The sequence below is a fragment of the Alligator mississippiensis genome, chromosome 8 (genome assembly GCF_030867095.1).
Source record: "Alligator mississippiensis isolate rAllMis1 chromosome 8, rAllMis1, whole genome shotgun sequence".
NCBI classification, from domain to species: Eukaryota; Metazoa; Chordata; order Crocodylia; family Alligatoridae; genus Alligator; species Alligator mississippiensis.
The window spans coordinates 28413848-28428048 of NC_081831.1; the positions used below are offsets into that span (position 1 = coordinate 28413848).

A 14201-nucleotide genomic window follows, 5' to 3' on the forward strand; every position below is an offset into this window, starting at 1 on the left:
GCAGGGAAATCAATGCACAGAGAGATCCAGTGGTGGGGCAGAATCTCAGGCTAATCAGATGGGTGGATCCTGCTGAGATCTTACCACCCATGGTGGGAAGGAAAGGGAAGAAGGCAGGTAGAGATTCCATGGGAGAGGAAGGGATCCAAGACAAAACCAAAGGAGCTGATCATAGGCTGAACAGTTGGGTGGATCCCAGCTGGTCCACAGAGAACCCTCCAAGAGGCAGGAACCCTCAATGGCAGGAAAGGGGAAGATCTGGTGTGGGGATGGAATCCAAGGCCAAATAGATGAACAGATCCCAGTACATCCATGGAGAACCTGCCAAGATCACCTGGAGGATCTGCCCAGATCACTCAGTCCAGGCAGAAAACCAAGGCAGAAAACAGACCCCACCTAGGACAACAGGATTCAAGGCCAAAACAGATAGATCCCAGCTGGTCTATGGAGAAACTACCAAGATCGCTCAATCCAGAGGAGGGGGAATTTGAGGCAGAGAGAAGATCCTGTCTCTATATGTGGGCAGAATCCAAGGCTGAAGAAGATGGGTGGATCTCAGTTGGTCCATGGGCCAATCACTGGGCCTCCCTGGGATCCCATGATGGGACGCTATGACAATAGGATTCAATAGGATTTAGTACCAGGATGCAGAAAAGGGATCCAGTGGCAAAATCTGGCACTAGGACCCCAGCAATTGGATCCAGCAAGAGGACCCAGCAGTGGCACTCAGTGATTGGATCTGGTGATGAGCCCTCAGCCAGGGGGTCCAGCAGCAGGACCCAGTACTGGTATCTGAGATGATGCAATGGGATCAGGCACAGGGATCCAGTGGTTGGATCTGGTGCTAGGCCCAGGCAACAGGATTAGGCAAAGGAAACTAGATGGGAAGATCTGCATGGAGGGATCCAGTAAGTAGATCCAGTGCCAGGATCCAGCATAAGGACCTGGCAAACCACTTTCTGGGACTGTGAACTGACAATGGAATAGTGATGGAACCTGGATTTAGGATCCAGGGACAATATTTGGCAAGTGGACACGATGGCAGGATCCAGCAAGGAGATTAGAAAACTGGAATCAAATTAAAAAAAAAAAAAATTGAGTAAAGGGACCTGGCAAGGGGATCCAATAGAATCCAGTGGCTGGGACATGGTGCTAGGATCTAGCAAAGGGATCAGGTGGTATCTGATGGCAGGATCCAGTGCTAGAATTCAGCAAGGAAATCCAGCAATCTCTGGTTCTGAGATCTGGCAAGGGGAACCGGTGCTAGGATCCAGCCCCTGGTCAGGAGGGTTGGGGGGATTCAGCAGCTGCCTCATCGACCTCCTCAGAGTCCCAGACTTCAGAGCGCAGGTAGTCGGCAAACAGGGCACGGGCACGGGGCAGTACACGGGTCAGACTGTGGCGCCGCACCAGGCGGTCAAAGTGGACGGCCACATCATCGTAGTCCAGGTCACGTCGCAGGAGGCACTCGCGCTGCTCCAGTAACATGGCGACACACACAAAGAGCAGGAAAGGGTTGCCTCGGCCCAACTCCTGTGGCGGGGGCAGAGGTGGGGCCAGGGCTGGGGGAGGGGCAGGGCAGAGCGGAGGGCGAGTGGCAGCCATAGTGTTTGGCAGGGAGGAAGGGGTTACTGCAACCAACGGGGAGACTGTGGATCCCTCCTGGAACTCTCTGGTGGGTGGGAAGGACACTAAGGAGTGGGGAGGGGCAGTAGGGGGAGGAGAGCGGGATAGGGACCTCCCGCATATCTCCTTGGGGTGCTGGGAAGGGTCCAGGGGGGTCAACAGGCAGGGGAGAGGGGTCACTAGGGCTGGGGAACCCCCCTGGGTGGGAGGCAGGGGGGGGATGATAGGGGGAGGGGAAGGGGCTAAGGACTCCTCCCATGGCTCTTTCAGGGGTCGGGAGGAGGCTGGAGGTGCCACCAGGGCTGGGGACCTGTCCCAGGGCTCCTTGATAGTTGGGGAGAGGGCTGGGAGGTTCAGCCTGGTCAGCGTAGGGGTCCCTGAGGTAGGGAATGGGGCCACAGGATCCAACAGACTCAGCATAGGGGTCCCCAAGGCAGGGAAGGGGGTTGATGACCCACCCTGGGGCTCCCCAGAGGCCTGGGAGGAGGCCAAGGGATTGGACTGGGAAAGTGTAGGGGTCCCTAAGGTAGGGAAGGGGGATGGGGAGTCCAGCAGGCTCAAAACAGGGGTCCCTGAGGCAGAGAAGGGACCTGCCACCCTGCCTAGGAGCTGCCCAGAGGGTGAGGAGGGGGCTGGGGGGTTGGGCCTAGTAAGCTTAGGAGTACCAGAGGCAGGGAAGGAGGCCAGGAGCTCCGACAGGCTCAACATAGGGGACCCTGAAGCTGGTAAGGGGGCCGTTGCAACCCCCTGGAACTCTGGGGAGGGGTCCAGCAGGTCCAGCTGGCCCAGTGAGGGGGCTGACACTGACCTGGGCATGGACACCACCTCCTCATCACTCCCCTGCCTCACACTGTAATACCGCAGCCCTACCCCCACCACCCCTGGCATGTGAGATCCCCCACACCCTTGTTCCCCCCTCACCAGCCCCATGGGGTCCTCCTGGATCCCCTCATCCTCTCCTTCCCCCCCTACTGGTCCAGTAGGCTGAGCATAAGGGTCCCCAAAGCAGGAAAGGGGGCCAACAACCCCCCCCGGGTGCCCTTTAACCTCCCCACCTCCCTCCTGCCCACCTCCTGGCTGCCTATAGCACCCTCCAAACCCCCTTCCCCCTCCCACCCCTTCCCCCTCCTCTTCCTCTTCCCCTCCCCCACCCACTGGCCGCATCATATGCCGTCCCCGGACTCCCAGCCCCCTGCCACCCTCCAGTGGGGGCCCCTCTAACTCCACCTCCTTCTCAGGGGGGTCAGGGGGCAGGGAGCTCCAGAGCACCTCGAGGACCCGCAGGGCATCCTCAAAGGCAAATTCCCGCTTGAGCTCAAGCAAGAGCCAGCGGTAGCAGAAGAAGAGGTCATCAGCACCACGGGCAGCCAGGTAGGCATGGAAAGGGGGGTCCAGGCGGCGCAGAAGCAGCCGCAGGTGGGCAAACTTGAGGCCCAGGGCCCGGCCGTCGGGGAGGAAGTTCCCTTCCAGGCGTTTCATGAGGCCGCAGAAGCACACATAGGCTTGAGCCTCATCATCCAGGACGGCCAGAAGTGGGGACGCCAAGTCGCTCATGCCTGACCACAGAAATCAGAGAGATGCAGAGCTAGAAGGAACTTCCACAGATCAGAGAAGTTGGGTTGGAAGGTACCTCCAGAGATCACTTCTAATCCAACCTCTTACCTGAGCCAGGATCAGCCCTGTCCAAACCATCCCAGACACATCCACCATCACAAAGTTAGTCATAGAAAAGTAAAACTAGAAAAAACCTATAGAAGTCATAGAATCGCAGCCATAGAGAAGTGGGGCTGGAAGGGACTTCCAGAGGTCACCTCTAGTCCAACCCCTGGCCTCAAGCAGGATCAGCGCTGTCCAAACCATCCCAGATAAACTTATTATCATAGAGGCGCGCAATTATTTGGGCCCATAAGCCACAAAGGGAGTTTTGGGGAGCTGTTGTGGGCCAGATCAGCACCCCCCCACCATAACAACTCACCAAGCCTCGCTATGTGGGATGGGGCTGCAGGCAGGTAGGCAGGAAGCTAGCGTGAGTGGGTGGCAGCTGAAGCAATGTCAGCTCAGCCAGGGTCCCCATCACCACCAGTTCTACTTCTGGGCTGTCCTTCTGTCCCAAGGAGGGGCTGGACCTGCTAGCGTAGGCTGTGTAGAAGCTGCTGCTGGGCACGGGATAAAAATGGAACCTTGTGGCTGGTGCAGTTGTGGTGTGGGCTCGGTGCAGCAGCAGCAAAACGCCAGGCAGCAAGGAGGGGGAGACAGCTACCAAGTCCTGTTTTTTTCCCTGCACCCAGCAGCAGCAGCCACTCATTATAGCCAGGGTGGGCAGGTGGGTCCAGAGCAGGTGCTGCAGGAACCCCAGCCCCTGGCAGAGGGTGGGCCGGGGCTGGGGCTGTGCACTCAGCTCGGGGCTTGGGCCCTGCTCACATGGTTCCTGGCTGCTGTCCATGGGGCAGAGGCTGGTGGCGGCAGCAGCAGCAGGGAGGAGCTGCTGCTGCTGGGGAGTGGAGTCCAGTCCCAGAGCTGCTGCAGCCCTGCTACACGCCTGGATGTGGCAGGATGTGCCATGAGTTGGACAAGGCCTGGGCCAGGCGGGACCGAGGGACCCTCTGCGGGCTGGACAGAGCTCCTCTGAAGGCTATATTTTGCCTACCCATGAATCATAGAGAACTGGGGTTAGAAAAGACCTACAGAAATGATAAGCATAATCAGTCATAGAAAAACTGTCCTCAGAGGTCCCCAATACCCCTATCCAACTCCTGACCTGTCCCACAACATCAGCTGCCACCTTTCTAGAATTTCCTAATACCCCTCAGCTCCCTCTGACCTGTCCCAAAAACCTCAGCTCCTGCCCCTGGAGTCCCCTAATACCCTGCAGCTACCCCAACCAGTCTCAGCCCAGTCACAACCCTGTGCCAGAAAGGGCAAAAACAACTAGCAGAGCCCAAGAGCTTGGGATACCTTGGCAGTAGGAGACACGGGGATGGGCCAGAGCATAGGTGACCAGCAGGTCCTCCAAAGCCCGGAGGCGGGGGCCGTCATCAGGGCCAGCGTAGTATGGCTGAGCCCGGTCGGTGCGGGCCACGTCCTTGGCCACAGCAGCACGCACAAAGGCGGCATCTTCAGGGCCTGGTGCCCGACCTGGTGCTGCCTGCTTGAGCACCTCGTACTCCCGGGCCTTGCGGCGCACATAGGCCAGGCGCTGTGGCGCTGTCAGCCCGACTGGGTATACGTTCAGCAAGTGGCGCCACACAACCTACGGCAGGGAGTGAGGGAGTTGAGGGAGCAGTCCCAGGCCCCCAGATTCTACCCAGAAGCCTCTGCTCCACCCTCCCCCCCCCACCAAGGCCCCAGACACCCCTATCCCAGAATCCTCTGCTCTCTCCTCCCAGGCATCCTGACACATCCCACAAGCCTCAGCTCCTACCCCCCAGAGCCCCCCAATACCCACAGCTCTATCCCAAAATCCTCTGCTCCCTTCCCCAAGCCCTCTCTGGATGCCCCAGAATGGCCTGATACCCCCAGTCCTCAGTTTCTTCCCCTGCTGTCTCCAGAGGGCCCTGATACCTCCCATCCAGTCCTGACCTATCCCAGAAACCTCAGCTTTCTTGCCCCAGCTGTCTCCAGACATGCCCAGAGCCCCAGCCCCCACCCCTCCAAATACACCAATGCACTCCAAACCCCCTTGCCCTTTCCCAAATTCCGCTACCCTTTCTGCCCTCCCTGACCTTCTCCGGCCACTCTGTTTCCCACCTCCCCACCCAGGGGACTCCAGCACCCCCTGCCCAGCCAAGCAGCCCTGAGCATCCCTCTTGCCCCCTCCACAGCTCAGGGGACCCCAGCATCCTTCCCCTGACCAAACCTAGCACTGCCCCCAGCATCCCTCCAGTCCCTTCCCCCAGCCCAAGGGAACCTGGTGACTCCAGCCCATCCCCTCAGGGCAACCTGGCACCTCCTGTCCCATTCCTCCCCCACCACCACCCAAGGACCCCAGCTTCCTGCCCTCCCCCCTACCCAGGAGACCTCAGCATCCCTCCTGCTCCCCTCCCCCAAGGGCCTGTGGCTTCCTGCCTCTCCCCCTCCCACAAGCCCAGTGCACCCCCACAGCCCACGGGACCCTGGCATCCCTCTTGCTCCCCCATCCCACCATAGCCCAGGGGACCCAGGCATCCTTCCCCCCAGCATCCCTTCTACCCTCTCAGGGGAATCCAGTTCCTATTCCCCACCCCCGAGGGGCACCTCCAGCAGCCTCCCAGAGACCCAACATGCCCCACCCCAGCCCAACAGGCTCCAGCATCCCTCCGCCCCCAAAGACCAGGGGACTTTGGTGCCTCCTGCCCCCCTCAGAGAAACTGGTACCCCTCCAGAACCTCCCAGGGGGCCCCAGCATGTACCCCCAGACCAGGAGGCCCCCCGTGCCCAGGCACCTTGCGCAGGGAGGGCTCAACACCACCATGGTAGACGCGCAGCCGCAGGTCCTCAGGCCGGGCCAGGCGCCCATCAGGGCTCAGCAACGCATGGAACTCAGCTTCGTTCAGGGGCGGTGCTGGGGCTGGTGTCTCCTCACCCCCTGTCCAGCTCAGTGCCTGCTGTACCCGCCACAGTGTGCGCCCCACCTGGGAAACCATGACTTCTAGATTCTTTCTACTCACCTTCCACACCTACAGAGCCCCCACCCCAGGGCAGGGCTGGCAGCTCTGGCCCCACCTCATGGGGGAGGAACCCTACCAAGCCCCATCCCTGACCCACCTGGGAGAGGATGGCTTGGGTGAGAGGCAAGGCAGCAGCTGCCAGTGACCTGCGCTCCCCAGGCAATGGCTCTGAGCCCACCACATCCTTGGGGCTGATGATGTCCCAGTCCTCCAGCAGGGGGCCTGTGGGAGGAGAGGGGTTGGTGAGCTTGGAAACCTGGGTTATCAGGGAGGGGAGGGGAGGGGAGGGGAGGCTGAAGGCTGAAAGCAAAAGGGGCTCAGAGCCTAAACACCTGTGTTCTCTAGTGGAAAAGACGGCAGGCTGGAAGCCTAGTTGGAAGCTAAGGCTCCCTCCTAGCTCTGAGACAAAGGGGTTTAGGAGCCCAACCAGCTGTGTTCTCTCTATGGCTAATAAGAAACGCGAGTGCAGAAGGATGGGGTACTTGGACTTCTAGGTTCTCTGCATTCCGGGGTTTTCTTCCAGCTCTGAGTGAAATGCAGGGTCTTGGGGGTTGGGAGCCTGGACATCTGGGTTTTCTGGGTAGGAATTGGGAGCTGGAGGCAAGAACAGGGGAGGCTGGGAGCCTGGACACCTAGGTTCTCCCCCAAGCTCTGAATGGATGGTGGGGCCTGGAAAGTCAGGAGCCTGGATGCCTGGGTTCTCTCCTCCAGCCTGGGCAGCAAGGGAGGGGAATGCTGGGTGCCCAGACACCTGGGTTTTCACCCAGCTCTGAGAAGCAAGTGGGGTGTGTTGGGGGAGGAAGGCAGGGGATTGGAAACCCAGATGCCTGGGTTCTTTCACAGCTGAGCAGAGAACAGGATTTAGGGGGATAAGCCCAGTTGCCTAGGCTCTCCTCCAGTTTGGACAGAACAATGGGGCCAGCAAAGGGGGTCAGAAGTTTGGATGCCTGGGTTCTCCCACTGCTTAGGTTGGAGAGAGGGAGTGCACTCACTGTCCTCGGCAGTGCGGATGTCAACCCGGAGCTGCAGGTGGGGACAGGAGGCTCCAGTAAAGGCCGCACCCAGGTCCCCGTCTGACAGCAGCGGGAACCAGGTGTCCTGACCCTGTCGGTCTCGGCCCATGTAGCTGATACTGAAGCTCTTTTTCCTGCCAGGGAGAGAAGGAACAGCATCAAGACATACAAAACAAGTGTCCAGGCTCCCAGCCCCTACTGTTCCCACCCTTCAGCCCCCCCGCTAGCAACCCAGGTGTTTGGGCACCCAGTCTCCCCTCCTGTAACCCCTCCCAGCCCCCACTCCCCTCCCAAAGAACCCAGGTATCTGGGCTCCTAGCGCCCTACTACTCTCACCCCCCAGCCCCACTCCCCTCCTGTAGAAGCCAGGTAGCTGGACCGCACCCGCCAAGATCGAAGGCACGAACTAGGATGTGCTGCAGGACATCAAACGACGTAATCTGGGGGTCGACGGCGAAGGAGCGATACTCGGGTGGCAGCAGCCCCTCACACTTCTGGGAGGGGATACAGGGCTGGGAACCCAGGTATCCAGGCTCCCAGCCCCACCTGCTCTCATCCCCCAGGTGTTTGGGCTCTCAGCCCTCAACCAACACAGGCCCCTCCCCTCATCAAAGAACCCAGGTATCTAGGCTCTCTCCTTCCCCATACAACCCAGATGCCCAGGGACCCCCTACCCCTTGGCCTGACCTTGAGCCCTGCACCTTGAATCCCACCCCAAGCCTTGATCCCTCCCCCCTCACCTTGACGCGCACGCGCACCACCTCGTGTTCGTCCTCGGTGCCCCCCTGAGACCCCCCCGCACTCAGAGTCGCCATCGCGGCCCCGCCCCCTACTTCTGGTCCCGCCTGCCGGTAGCTGACGTCATCGCCAGCCGCTGCACTGCTCTGGCCTCCCCGCCAAGAGCCGCCGGCGCCGGTGCGTGCCACAACATCCGGGGCAAGCCGGAAGTGCGTCACGGAAAGGGAGGGGAAATGGGATTTCTCTGGGTCGAGGCGGCTAGGACTCAGAGAAAGGGAGGGATAGTTTCCGGTATGGGTTGTGAAAAGCCGGAAGTACATAACGGTAGGGGCCTGTAGTCCAGGGATTCCAGGTAATGGGGGGAGGAAACAAGGCGATATCCACTTGCTGGGTTAACCAGAAGTGGGTCATAAGGATAGCAAGGGAAACGGACGTGGCTCCGGGGAGACTGAAATGGAACTGGTAGTGGTCCTAGTAGGAGGAAAAGCCTGTGGGAGGACTTTCGGGTGTGGGGGCGCCCATCCTAGACAGGGTTAGGGGAGTTGGTAAGTATTGAAGGGACGAATTCTATCCACTCCACCTCCCAGTGACTGGGCTTTTCCCAGCAAAAAGTGCCCCTGGGGGAATGGGAGGGAAGGGGACCACTTCCGAGAGAACCGGAAGAGCTAGCAATGTAGACGCACAGTGGGAGCCCTCTCCGGGAGTGTGTAGGGGAGGGAGGGGAGACGGCGGAAGTAGCGCTACCGCCCATCCGGGTCTTCACAGCTTCGCCTGGGAGGTTTTTATTGTTGTGGGGTTTGTTTTTTTTTTATCAGCACATATTTGGGATTTTGCTCTGTTCAGTTTTTCTCGGTACTTTCTGGCTTGCACTAGCAAGGAGCTGCTTAGGGCTGAGGGAAAGGAGAGATTGGACATAGGGGCAGCATGTGTGTCTGCACAGGGGCATGTGCAGGCCCAGCAGCTGCATGCAGGTAGGTCTTGGCTGGGCAGGGGCAGGAGGGCCATGGTTTGGCAACTGTCTGGGTGTGTGTGTGGTGTGGGGCAGGGGGCTGGGTGTATGGGTGTGTGTGTGTGTATGCATTGGGGGGGGCAGGGCAGGTGTGTGTGGGGGGTGGACAGGTGTGGGGCTTGGGCTGCATCATGGCAGGGGAGGCACCTGCCCCTCCACAAGGGGGCTGCAGTTCAGGAGTGAGGAGCACCAGCAGGGCTGTGGGGACTGGGTCAGGAGCATAGGGAATAGGCAGTGCCTGGGTGCTGCTGGTCAGGAGTGAGGGGGTATCAGCAGGGACAAGGGGGCTGGGGAATAGGCATATTGCTACCCCCCCCAACTATATTACCTACTCCCCTCCCTGACCTATTTCCACTTCCAAGAAAAGAGGACACCTGGTAACCAGTGGAAAGGGAATGGCCAAAAGTGATCAAGTGATGAGGAAACAAAAGGGTGGGACAAAAACATCCTGTCAGGGCAGAACTGCCCATGGTGTGGCTGAGACTTCGAGTCCTACAGACCCAGCCTCTGTCCCACCCCAACATAATTTTGTGAAATACAGCATTGTCCAAGAGATCTGTGGGGAAAAAAAAACCTGAACTTACTGAAAATAAGGACTCCAGTCTTGTGGCCTGGTTGTGCACTGTGGGAAGCCGAAGGATAGCTGCCATCACTGAGAGCCCAAGATGGGTGCTGCCCCTGCCCCAAAACCCTCACAGCCACTCAGCAGCAAGGGGCAGAGCTGTTCAGCCAGTCAATGTGCAAAACTGCAGCTGGCCCCACAATCTCCTGGTGAAGTTAGCTGGCTGCCTACTGGAGTACCCTACTCATCATGGGCAGCTGGTGTCTCCTGAGTCATGGGAGTACTTGCCACCAGTCAGAGACCAGCTGGAGGGGGTCTGTCCTGCAGCCAATTGTGCCAACCTGGATGTGCCAGGATGTGCTTCTCCTGGCCCCCCCACTCCCTGGCCGGTGCTCTCAGGGGGAACACCAGCATGTCTGCCTGCCCATCACCTAAGCAGGGAACACTGGCTGTCAGGGGGTATACTAGCACTCTCAGGGGGTGCGTGTGCATCCCCTACACATTGCCACTGCTACTTATGATGTTCCCCTTGGCCCGTGAGGTATAGGGCAGGGCACACCCTTCCCAGCTACTGCCTGACCTTAGTGCAAGCATCAGCCCACTCACATCATCACTTGAGTCTGGCCAAGGTGATGTTATTGCTATAGCTGAACCAATGGTAAGATGACTACATCCTTAATGTAGCTGAACCAAGACTATGACATCATTAGCTTTGGACCCAGGGCCAGGCAATGGCACATTGAGATCAAAATTGAGTCAAGGGCCAGGCTGTGTGACCTCAACCGTATTGCTCCTGGCATGTTCATCCTGCATCTCCAGCCTTGTGGAAGGGGGGTAGAGGGATTTTTCCCCCACCCCGCAAAAGGACCCCAACACTGGGCAGGACCTGGAGCCTATAGGTACAGCTAGGGGCTGGATAGGGTTTCCACACTAGGGCCCAGAAACACACAAGAGGCCAGTGAGGCTAGAAAACACCTTTATTCAAAATAAACCTCCCCCCTCACACCACTCTAACCCAGATGGTCCCAGAGCTGCAGAGAACCCAGGAGTCACCCCTTGAAATCAAAGAGCTGTGGCTAAACATTTGGTGGCCTCTCCCCCTAACCCTGAGCAGGAAATAGAACACAGGTGTCTGGCTCCCCCCCAACCAGGTGTAGGAAAAGAACCCATACCATCCTAGCTCTTCCTTCCCTATCTGAGGATGGAACCTAGGCACCTTAGTGTGGTCCCCCTGCCCCAACCTGATCTGAGGAAAGAAGCCAGGCTTCCTGGTTTACTCCCTCCCAGTGTGGGAAAAGAACCCAGACATCTGGCTCTTCCTTACTGCTCTAGGGTTGGAACCAGATGGTCAGCCCCCCCTCCCTTCCTAAGCAGAAACCCAGCTGTCCTAGCTTACCCATCCTGATCTGGGAACCAAACTCAGGTGTCTAGACAGTGTCCCTGTCCTATCTGGGGAAAGAACTCGGGTATCTTAACTCCCCCTGTTGGAGGCAGAGAAGGAACCCAGTTGTCCAGGCTCCGCCCCCTGCTATTTTTAGAAAGCCAAACATTCTACGATTTCTGTCCCTATATTTGCAGAAAGTACTCACACAGCTGGGCTCCCCCTCCTGATCTAGGGATGGGACCAGGTGTCTAGGCTCCCCCCACCCCATCTGCAGGAGGAACCTAGGCATCTGAGCCCATCCTCCATCAGTGGGCCTTGCCCACGGGGGTGTCAAGGGCACGCTGCGCAGTGCAGAGATGGCGCCAGGCATCGTGGATCAGGGCTGCAGGCACCACAATCCACAGCCCATTGAGGAAGACAAAGTAGAACCAGAAGTACAGAGGGTGACCTGCAGGCGTGTGGGCCAGCCCTGCCCGCAGCTCCGTCAGGAAGTACAACACAACCCCATACAGCTGGCCTGGGGAGGGGTGGGGGAAGAGGGTGTGGGACCTGGGTGTCTGGATGCCCAGATCCCCCTTTCCCCCCCACCCTCTTTCTGCTCCAACCCATCACTTGTCCCTCCTGGAGAACCCAAGCACCTGGGCTCCCAATGCCCCCAGGTCTAACACCCCAGCCCTGACTCTCCTCCCACAGAACCCAGGCACCCGGTATCCTTCAACTCTAAACAATCACGTCCTGTTCCCCTTGAGAGAACTCAGGCATCCAGGTTCCTAGGCACCTGCCCTAAACTACCAAACAACCCAGGTGTCTGGGTTCCTAGATCCCAGCCTCCTCTGTTCCAACCCACCATCCTCTAGTCACCTCCCAGAGAACCCATGTGTCCACGCTCCCAGACCTGCTCTCACCCCACAACCCCCTCCCATGCAGGGAACCCAGATGTCCAGGCCTCACCCATGGAGACGACAAGCTGTAGCAGGAAGCGACCAGGCCGGTGCTGCAGGAAGGCCTCCAGCGTGGCCAGGCTGAGTGGGCCCCAGGCCACAGCTGTCACTGTCTCCACACACACTGTAAAGTCATCCCCACTGTGGGGAGAAAGGGGTTAACTGGGGCCCATCCCCTCCAAACCGTGCTCCTGTAAGCCCCATTCCTTCTCTTCCATGTCCCCACCCTAATCCATTAAGCCCCACTTCCTTCTCCCTTTCAGCTGGGACATTCCAAGATCCAACTCTTTTTTTCTCCAAATCCTGCCCCTTCCTCTCCAAGCCTCAAACCTTCCAGGCCCTACCCTTTCTTCCCATGTCCTGCCCCTCCCCTGCAAACCCTGCTCCTCTTCCTCTGAGACCCACCCCCTTTTGAAAACCCTGCCTATCCTTCAAATCTCACCCACTTTCTCTCCACATCCAACACCTTGAGCCCTCCCCCTCCCCCCAAACTCCACACCTTCTCTGCCAGTCCCACCCCCTGTGAACCCCACCCCTTCCCCAAGTCAGGACCCTTATGTCCCAATCCTCCTCTGCAAGCTTCTGAGCCCCAGCACATAGCACAGCAGGGGGGGTGGGGAAAGCTGGTGCTCTTAGAGGTGACCAGGGAAGGGGAGGGGGGGTTATGCTGGGATCCCAGATGCCTGGGTCCCATTCTCAGCTCCAATCCCCCAACCCCACTTTCCTCCCAAAAAGCCCAGGTATCTGGGTGCCCAGGACCCAGCCCCTCCCCTTTCAGAAGCCTGGTGTCTGGCTCTGGCACTCACATGACATATCTGCTGTCGCCCTTAGCATACTCCTTCCCTGGGGGGAAAACAAGGCAAAAAAATCAGGCAGTTTTGGGGTGGAACCCAGGTATCGGGGCACTCCCAAAGCCCCCAGCTGTGTAACAGGTGTCCGAGTCCATCCTCAACCCTCCCCAGGCGTGGAACCCAGGTGTCTGGGCCACCCCAGCCCCCAACATGGAGCCCTGGTTCCAGGCTCTCCCAGGCATAGAGCTGAAGCCTCTGGATGCTCCCAACCCTGCCTTTCCCAAGCCTGCCCCAAACACCGCACCCAAGCCTCTGAGTCCCCTCCAACCCTCTCCAGGCACAGAGCCCAGACCTCTGGGCACTCACAGAGCTGGGAGAGGAAGGCCTGGTCCCCCGGCAGGCTGTTGTGGAAGAAGCTGAACCAGCCCTCGACCACCAGATGGATGAAGGCGCAGACGGTGAACCAGCACAGTGCCAGGCGCCGCCAAGGCCCCTCCTGTGGGCTGCGGGTCCTGCCGCTGACCAGCCACGTGAGGGCTGCTAGGGAGCCGGCAGCCCCAAAGATGAATGCCACACTATGCCAGGCTGGGCGCTCATTGGGCAAAAAGCCTGGCACCGTCAGCCCCCGTGGCCAGTAGGGGTGCGGTGGGAGTGAGACCTCTGGCGCCATGGACTGGAGGGAGCGGAGCTTCACCTGTGAGGGAAGATAAAGAAGGTGCGGTTGGCATGGGTGGCCTGATGGGCAAAGGGACCTGGACACCTGGGTTCTGTGCCTGAGGGACTGGCAAGGAACCCAGGCGTCTGGGTGCCCAGCTTTGTGGGAAGGAGTTGGAGGCCAGGGCCACCCCGCGCCTGGGCCACCCACCACTCCCGCTTGCCACACACCTACCAGCACTCTACAGCCGAACCCTAGGAGGCAACTGAACCGTGTGCGCTTGAAATCCTGGGCCCCTGACTAATAGCAGCATGTGTGGGCAGCAACGTGAGGCTGCGGTAGCCAATGGCGATGAGAGGCGGCCAAGCATCTAATTTAGCCTGTCACTCCTCGGTGGCCAATGGAACGTGGGCCCGAGACGGAGCCTGGGAACTTGAGCCAGGGCAGCCGCTGATTGGCTGCGGCAGTTGCTGAGGCGATATGGGCTCAGGGGTGGGGCTGACAGAACCAGCCAGCGCCAGACTAGGGGCGGGACACGCGTCAGGAAGATGTGAGGCAATTTGGACGGTAGGGGGCAGGGCCCTAGAGAGCTCAGAAAGGCGTGCGGCCATTGGCCAACAGGACCACCGCTCCCCTCCTCCCGTGACACTGCACCTCCATTGGCTGGGGGACTGGCCCAGCCAAATCCTCTAGCCAATAGGATATAGGGAGATTCAGGCATGTCTAACATATGAAGTCTGGAACCAGAGCCCTAGAGCTGGGGTGACTTATGCCCGAAGTTCCGGGGCTGCGGCCATTGCTCTACCCCAGAAGCAGTCTGCTCTTGACTAGGAAAT

At 59.2% G+C, this 14201-nt stretch overlaps 2 protein-coding genes across 2 annotated transcripts; both read right to left on the minus strand.

The window, feature by feature from the left end:
* Positions 1-1281: 1281 nt before the first annotated feature.
* TBC1D25 (TBC1 domain family member 25) lies at positions 1282-8109 on the minus strand. The gene is made up of 8 exons (XM_059733001.1): positions 8026-8109; positions 7670-7779; positions 7265-7419; positions 6370-6494; positions 6048-6236; positions 4582-4876; positions 2697-3182; positions 1282-1562 (listed from the first exon to the last, which is right to left on the minus strand). Exons 1-8 carry the CDS (start codon positions 8098-8100, stop codon positions 1282-1284), a joined length of 1716 nt encoding a protein of 571 aa, XP_059588984.1. The 5' UTR covers positions 8101-8109.
* A 2444-nt stretch (positions 8110-10553) lies between these two features.
* EBP (EBP cholestenol delta-isomerase) lies at positions 10554-14178 on the minus strand. Its single transcript, XM_059732591.1, has 5 exons — positions 13600-14178; positions 13077-13404; positions 12726-12762; positions 11930-12060; positions 10554-11495 (listed from the first exon to the last, which is right to left on the minus strand). The coding sequence occupies exons 2-5, from the start codon at positions 13378-13380 to the stop codon at positions 11284-11286; spliced, it is 684 nt and encodes a 227-aa protein (XP_059588574.1). The 5' UTR covers positions 13381-13404; positions 13600-14178; the 3' UTR covers positions 10554-11283.
* Positions 14179-14201: the final 23 nt, after the last annotated feature.